The sequence below is a fragment of the Delphinus delphis genome, chromosome X, assembly GCF_949987515.2.
Source record: "Delphinus delphis chromosome X, mDelDel1.2, whole genome shotgun sequence".
In the NCBI taxonomy this organism is placed as follows: Eukaryota; Metazoa; Chordata; class Mammalia; order Artiodactyla; family Delphinidae; genus Delphinus; species Delphinus delphis.
In genome coordinates this window covers 109,348,617-109,357,340 of record NC_082704.1, presented here as the reverse complement: position 1 = coordinate 109,357,340, position 8,724 = coordinate 109,348,617, and the positions used below count along the sequence as shown (strand labels likewise).

Sequence of the window (8,724 nt, the reverse complement as noted above, 5' to 3'; positions counted from 1 at the left end):
GAAGACAAACTGAGTGTTAGGGGCTGCATTGTATCCTCCCAAAATTCGTATGTTGAATTCACAACCCCCAATACCTCAGGATGTGACTTTGGAGATAGGGTCTTTAAAGAGGTAATTAAATTGAAATGAGATCATTAAGGTGGGCCCTGATCCAATATGACTGGTGTCTTTATAAGTAAGCAGAGATTAGCACACAGCACAGAGGGGAGCATCGCATGAGTAAGAAGGCGGCCATGCTAGAAGCCCAGGAGAGACCTTAAAAGAGACTAACACTGCGGACACCTTGATCTCAGATTGGTAGCCTTCAGAACTGTGAGAAAATAAATTTTTGTTGTTTAAGCCACCCAGTCTGTGGTACTTTGTTTATGGTAACTTCAGCAAGCTAATACAGCTGACTATGCAGGATGAATAGCTTTATTTTTAAGTAAGCTTATTTTAAATAAATCACCTTTCTGAAAACATTAGCATTTCAACATTTTCTAAGGAGGTGGACATACCTAAGTGACAGAGAAATAAAGTACAATTGTCAAACAAAGTGGTTCTCTACCAGGGACATTTGACAGTGTCTGGAGACACTTCTGGTTGTCACATCTGGGGAAGGAAGGCCGTGTTGCTGGCATCTCGTGGGCAGAGGCCAGGGGTGCTGCTAAACATCCTACAGTGCACAGTACAGGCCTGTCACCCCTAAACAAAGCAGTATCCAGCCCAAAACATTATTAAGAGTTGAGGATGACAAACCAGTGACAGATGCACTTCTTAGAGGAAATGGAAAGATCCGGGTTTCTCTTTCCATCTGTAGTATTTTGCAGTTTACACGATTGAGGATGAAAGGATAGCTATAAAATTTATTTAAATTTTACTTCCAGGCCAAATAATTGTGAACTTGGGCTTTGGAGTTAGAGAGACCCGGTTCAAATTCAGCTCTGCAGCAACTTATTACTATATGATCTTGGACAAGTTACTTAACCTATTTATAAGGCTCAGTTTTTTTCAGCTTTAAATTGGGTGTAGGAATAGAACTTACCATTTTGGGTTGTCGTGGGAATTAAATTGATATAATGCATTCAAGTGTTCAGTAATTATGCCTAGCGCGTGGCAAGTAATCAGATTCCAAATATTTTAAGTTTAAATATTTAAAAATCAAAAGTCTCTGTCAATTACCCAATATAAAACACCAAAGGAGAAAAAAAATCAGGCTTCATTTCTGTTACAGGATGGCTCCCAAACATGACTGATCATCAGAATCATTTTGAAGGAGGTGAGTCATGGGGACATCTGGGGGAAATGTGTTCTAGGCAGAGGGAACAGCAAGGACAAAGACCCTGAGTGGGAGCGTGCTTGGCATATTCAAGAAACAGCAAGAAGGCCCATGTGGCTAGGGGAGCTTGGGGAGATGAGATCAGAGAGGTAGGGAGACCAGATCACTTGTTATAATCCTTAGTAGGTTTTGAACAGATCATTTTTGCTTCTGTGTTAAGAACAGACTGTAGAGGGGCAAGGGAGGAAACAGACACCATGCAGGAGGCTACCCCAAATAGTCCAAGCAAAAGACAATGGTGGCTCTGACTAGGGTACAAAGTTTCTTTATGGGATGATGAGAATGTTCTAAAATTAGATTATGATAATAGTCACACAACTCTGTAAATATACTAAAAAACTTTAAATGGGTAAACTTTATGGTATGTAAATTATATCTCAATAAAGCTGTTTAAAAAAAAGAAATGGGAAAATGGGTCTGTCCAAGGAAAAAACAAAATAATTGACAAACGATACTGAGAGCTTAGCTGAGATCGGATAACATAAATCTGCAGTGGTATCCTTTTGCATAATTGTATGGTTTCTTCCAACACAGTTACTGCTCAGTGGATGCAGTATAAAGGCAAGGATGTAAGGCAATTCAGGGTGTTCCTGAGATAGAAGTTCAGGTGATCAACCAATGAGAGGCCTCAGAAGAACACAACCTGGCCAGCACCTTGATCTTGGACTTTTAGACTCCAGAACAGTGAGAAAATAAGTTTCTGTTTTTTAAGCCACCCAGTCTGTGGTATTTTGCTGTGGCAGTCCTAACAGACTAATGCACCATCATAGTATAAAACTACTAAAAATGTCAACTGTGAAGAAAAGGGCTAGCTGCAGGCCTACAACCCATTCCCTCTCTACCAGGAATCAAGACCTCAATCAAATTTTCATTTTATTTATTTTGGCTGTGCCACGCAGCTTGCGGGGATCTTAGTTCCCTGACCAGGGATCAAAAACGGGTCCCCTGCAGTGGAAGCTTGGAGTCCTAACCACTGGACCTCCAGGGAATTCCCCAAATTTCCATTTTAAAAGTGCTAATAATATTTACTAGCGGAAAGAAAATGAAAAATTCTTCTCTCTCAAAAGCTTGTAGCAAGACGCACTTGGTCTATAGAGATGGCTTACTGTAAAACCTGGAATTTATGAATTTATGAGGCATGGTTGGCTGGAGAATGAGGCTCATCATTTAAATTGTGTAATTAATGAGGTATAAAAAGAGGACGATGCAAAACCAAATGAGTCCCTTTGTTTATACAATGTCTCTGAAAACACTGCCCAGAAGGAAACTGTCCTTTAATTTGGAATTCAAAATGCACCGTAATGAGGGAGAAAAAGGGCATTGTGGAGCTAAGCGTGGTAATGTTGGACTTCTCCAAGAGAAGACTGTTTCACCTGTGCCTAGTGATCGCCCTGTATCCTTTAAATCATTAATCAAATTTGGTATTGGCTACGATCTATGACTGATGAGTCTGATTTGACAAACTCTTTGGGTTAACCAAGACTTTGCATAGAAAAATTATTTTGCACTTCTTATTAACTCAGAAACATTCCTGTTTTAAGGTCTATCAATCCAATTTGATAAATGTATACTTCAGATAGAATAATTTGATAATATGAAGGATTAACAGTCATATAATTGAAATAATCTCATAAAGGGACATACATGAATTTATTTGAAACTTTATTATATAAATTTTCATTTCTTTTAAAGATTACAAAACCTGTTCTGTGACAGGAATACAAGCAATATTGTTCCAGGATTATTCATGGATACATCTGAAAGAGCTTTGATTACACATTAATAGTATGATTTGAAAACTTCCCAGATTAGACTCTTAAGTAAAACAATTTAAAGTATTCAGTGATATTTAATCCTTTACAAGCATTTCGTAATTATGGCAGCAGGGCCAAGCATCTGATGCGATTTAACCACCAATAAAAGGTACAATACATATGAACTCATGATATGGTGCCTTGGGCTTCTGGCATGCCTTACTAGAGAGAAACTAGTATAAAGTAAAATCATATATAATAGTAGAAAAATATTTGTGATTTTTTTCTTTTTTAAAAACTGTTTAAGTAGATACCCATCCCTTTCCCACCCATGGCCAAAAATGCAAAATAATTACATCCCTTAGGTGTATACCTTCCCTTTTGCTTAGGGTAAGAGTTAAGATAAACATAATACAGGTATGTAATTTTAAGAGTTAAAAACTCATCACCCATAATCATTAAGGATGCTAAGGAATGGCAATACCTTGAAGCTTTTTTTAAAAATTAAAAAACAAAGCCTTAGATGGTAAACTACACTTAGAGAAACGCAAACCAAAACCTTTATCCTTATGCCCTTGCTTTGTATTTAAGTTCTATTTTAAGTACTTGTTTGAAAAACTCAGTATACAGTTCACTCAGTACTATAGTGATAATAGGAGTAAAGATTTTCACTTCCATTAGATATTGAACTAAGCTACTCAGAGAGGACTATTATAGCGACTCTCTTCTCACATACGTTTACATACATTGTACTCAAATGGTATGTGCTCTAAAGAGGTTTTCTTGAGGTTTGCACCCCTGAACTTAGTCTCTAAATTTTCCTTTCCACTAATCTCTATTCAATGTCATATACTTTGCTAGTTGCTCTGGGAGAAGTCATGGACATTTAAACAGCTTATCATGCACTTCAAGGTTATATGGCAAAATAATGAGGAAAGTGCCTTAAGAGGTAGGAAGTAGGCTCTCATCCCAACCCTTGGTATGCCCTGGTATGAACAGTTAAAAGACTGGAATCAAAGTGGTAAATGTGAGACTGATAGTAATACAAGGCTTAAGAAAATTAAGTCGACTTAGTTACTAGAATTCTTTGCAAACAGTCACATTGGAACCAGTTACAAGTCACTCGATCACACAGAATACAGCAGTGTCAAAAATACATAAAGCGCACTGTAGATACAAATTCTTCTTGGCCATCCATATTTAGTTATTATCATTCTGTAGATTCTTCACTAGAAAAAGTGGTTAAGCGTGGCTCTGCAGAATACCACACTCCCAAGAAAGCGAGTTTCATTCCTTCATTAACTGGTCTCCACCAATGGTCACTTGGGGAGACCAGCAAAATGTAAGCAATCTGGAGGTGAAAAGAGGACTATTTTCATTAATTGAAATAAAAATGCTGAGTTAAGTCAACTTATCTGTGAATTAAATAAGGCTCAAAGTATACATCCAGTTTGTTAGTCACATGGAGTTGGACCTTTCGGAGGGACAGAACTCTAGGACTGGATTGAAACCTCCTGGTTTAAGCACCAAGGTCAGCCATGGAACCCATCATATCTGTTCGTCACAGAAAGCAGACCTTTTCTGACCATTTACATTCCTGAGATATCTGTCCTAATGCCTTCATAAATCTCAAATGCTGGATACCACCATAAGAGAGAATTCTCAATAGTAAAGAAGACTGAAAAATTTTAGCTCATTTATAAAGGCCAGGAAGTAGAGAAAATCAAAGCCATGTTGAAATGTGTATTGCTGACTTTCATGGTGATGCACATCTATACCAAGCCCCCAAATCTTGAACGCTTTTCTGCTCTCACCTGAGGCTGGACGTACCCCAGCCTCTTTCTTACCCAACCCATGCTGCCCATTCATGAAATCTTTCCTGGGCTGAGGGTACAGGGCACAGCTAACAGGCTAGCCCCACCTCCCAAGATGTCCCCTGGTCCCAACAGCAACCACTTCTTAAAAATAGTTGGGAAATGGTTGGCCCAAACCTGCTCTTTGCAGCCCACTGTGTGTGAAATGTAGAATCTCTACTGCATACACACCACACCCTCTCCAGATACTCACTAAGTGACTTTTCCCACACGTCAGTCTCCAGCCTCACAGCATCTTGATTCTGTGCCCTGTCAAAATTATTATATTTTTGGACTTTTGGGGTTGCTTGTGAATAAATGAATCCATATCAGATCTGTTAAAGTGAAGGGTCTATTGTACTTAGAAGACATATCTATAAATTAGGAGCTGAAATGACTTACTTATACGACAGCTTAAAAGGACAAAAAACTTACCTTAATTTAGCATCATCACTTGAAAGGGAAGCTAGAAAACACATGGTAGTGTGATCCATATTTTCCAGTACGTGCTTGGTAATGTTAAGTCTACCATTCTGGATATTATTGTGGATTATAAGCTAAGAGGAGGTTTGTAAAAGTGGCCTGATAGTTTAGTTCCTTCTTTCATATTGAAATATCTTTCAGATTGAAATAAAACCTCCTGGGAGAAGCCCTGGTAACCAGCAGGACTAACTGGGAAAGGGCCTCACTACCACAACTATAGGGGCCAGGAGGAACTGGACTTGGAGAAATTAATGGAAAGGTTATCCCAGCACAAGCATTACATTTAGAGCACATTGTTGGCCAAGTTTGTCTGCTCTGTCAAAGGCAATAGGAACACCAGAATCACAGATGAAATAAATTATACTCGTGAACTGCTTTTTAGGCAGAAAGCCTCCAGTTTTGTGAACATATAACTTGCTTTTCTCCAATAAAACTGGCAGCTGTACTAGGCAAAGAAGGCATTCATATACTAGTAGAGGACTGCCCCAGGAAATATATAGTTTTTGAACAGCTCAGTTTGTGGTCGAGTGATAATACGAGGGGAAGGCAGCACGGTGTTATGAGGGAAAAAATCTGAAAGGGAAGTTAAGGATTCTAGTCTTTGCTTTGGGTCTCAGGTTCTTTACCTGCAATATGAGAAAGTTGGACTAGATAATTTAAAAGCATTTACACATTTACTTCTGGTTCTAAAAGACGATGATGGGCAATACACCTAAGCACTTATGGAATAGTGTTAGTGTCAAAAATCTGAAAATGCTATCTTTTTTCTGCCTAGAGTTACATTAACATTTTAAAAGTGACAAAAATTTGGGATGACCATGGTTGGGAACACTTAATAGAGGAGAAAGAAAAACAAAGCTTTCTTTCCAGGCATTGGAAAGCAGCTGTTAATAGTTAGCATCCATATACTCAAGAATATTTAAAAACTTTCTCCATCTAGATCTTCTGAAATCCCTCCTCCTATACATTTTTTATTTAGAAGATAAACTTACATTTGCTTTCTATGCAATAATCATTTTGTGTCACTTGGGCAAAAGGCATGATAGATTTCCTCTTTCCCTTTAATTGCACAGAGGAGAAATTAAGGAATAATGAGCGGCTTCCAAGATATTTAGATAAACCATGCTTTCCTGGCTTTGTACTCTCAGGGGAAGATTTAAAGCTTCTGGCAGGAAAAAAAGAGTTCTGATGTAAATGACTTAGTACATGACTAGGAAAGATCTGTTCAGGCACATTCTTGATGAGATAAGTTAAATCACCTTTTCCTTGCTCATATGTTTTTCATCTTACATATTGATGTATGCTAGGTAGCTTGGCAAAGATACAGGTAATAATGGATGCAGAAGTTTCTTTAATGATATTGTGGAAACTAACAAATTAGATGTAGATAATGAATACTCTAATCTAAGCAGATCCAGTGACCATTATGAAAAGTGATCATTTCTGAAGTTAAAGAAAGCATTATATGAAACTAACACAATACTGTAAATCAACTATACTCCAATAAAAATTTTAAAAAAAAAGAAAAGAAAGCATTATATGGCTATAAATCATCAGGAGGAATTCAGAAAACACTCAATGCTGAACATTCACTTAGCCTACCTCAGCTATGATTGATCAAGAATGTTTTATTCCCTAGAATAAGAAAGTTTAAGTCCAATTTCATAGAGAGGCCTGTGGCCTTTATTACATTCAAATTAGTGTTTAATATAGAGCATCTTAATGGGATAGAATTATGATTTACTTTTTTTCCCCAAAAAAGCATACTTTTCCTGCAGGTATACAAGAACAGGTATCCTGTTATTCATAGGCTAAATTCTGCAATTTGATCTATTTAAACATGAAATATTCAATGGGACTTCAATGACCTGTTGCTAAATTTTCCTTCGCCAGTCTCTTCACCATGCCTCTTAAAGGCCTTTGATGTATATTGGGAAAAATCCCAAATTTATGTCAACTACTAAGAATGGATACTATTTAAGATTAAAAGTGCAAGGACTACTTCCTTAATAAAGGAAAAAAGACCCTAAGGAGTTGCAAAGTATATGGACTAACTTCACAGGTGTACTCTTGATGTCATACCACACACATATGATAACTTTCTTTACCATAACAGCTCTCTAGGTTAGCCTGACAGAGCACCTGACTTTAAGAAACAAACGAACGAACCAGTGAAACAGACATGGGGAAAGATATGTACATTTTGGAAGTATTACATTCAACAGCTGTTCTACAATCTGGCCATTTTTAGGGCTGTCCAACAATACCGTTAATCCAGGTGAACTATTTAACCAGAATTCATAGTCAATTGATTAATAATAGATTCCAAGTTAAACAAGGCATGTATACATTAAAGAAAGCAGTACAGAAATGTACTGTATATGAACTGTTTACAAAAACATACAAAATGTTGGATGGCACAAGGGATACAGTGCTAATATAAACGGATTGTTTAAGCTAAGTGCTTAACATAAACTGTCCATCCCTATAACTAACAAAGAATATTTAAGGGACATGAAATATCTCCTATAAAAATAATGCTATGTGGTGTAGAGTACTTTATTCAGTGTATTTTTAGGTGGTATTCATGTGTTCATTATTCTTCTTGTTGATTCAGTGAATATATCTTCATCATGTTTCCATTTTCAATTCAGCCGAAGCTCCAGGAAAATCTAACCTGCTAACAATCATTTAAAGCGAGAAGAGACGAAAGCGGGAGAGCAGCAGGAGCAGCAGCATTATGGGTACCAGCTGGGACAGTGTGTGCCTGCAGGTGTCTCTCAGATATGTGCTACCTGTCGCCAGAACTTGTGCTATCAGCTTACACCATGGTACCAAATATCTCACTGAGGTCACTTCACAGGGCTGTAGAGGTGATTTTTTTAATACCTCTCCGCTGAGCAAGAGTAGAGCGGCCTACTGGTTCCAAAACTGGTGACTGATTACGGTTTAAAGCAGAGTATGTAGCTGCCATGGCACCCTGAAAACAGGAAAGAAAGGTCACAAATAATGACAATGGGTAGTCACCTGTACACAGAATATGAAATGATTTTTTCCCAGATATTTTCTTCATATGCAAATTTACATAGATTTTATTAGGCTCATAATGAAAATAACCACACAGGTCAAATCCTCTGATTTAACTAAAACTGAAGAGGCCAATGTGGGAGGTTGAAATTATCGATGAGAGAGGACACAGGTGGGCTCATAACAAGCAGTCCTTACTTTTCTCAGGACTATTAAATTTGTTTTTCCTTTGCAATCCTTTACCATGAGAGTCAGCAAGGCATGCTGTTTTAGAATTTGTATTTTGCCA

At 37.6% G+C, this 8,724-nt stretch overlaps 1 protein-coding gene across 2 annotated transcripts in view; it reads right to left on the bottom strand.

The window, feature by feature from the left end:
- Positions 1–2,963: 2,963 nt before the first annotated feature.
- The window catches only part of RPS6KA3 (ribosomal protein S6 kinase A3), a 110,202-nt gene continuing 104,441 nt past the window's right edge, over positions 2,964–8,724 (bottom strand). For both annotated transcript variants that reach the window (XM_060002221.1, XM_060002222.1), the window contains exon 22: positions 2,964–8,388. In XM_060002221.1, the coding sequence (XP_059858204.1) occupies positions 8,266–8,388 (123 nt within the window). In that variant the 3' untranslated portion in view covers positions 2,964–8,265. The remainder of the gene's footprint in view (positions 8,389–8,724) is intronic.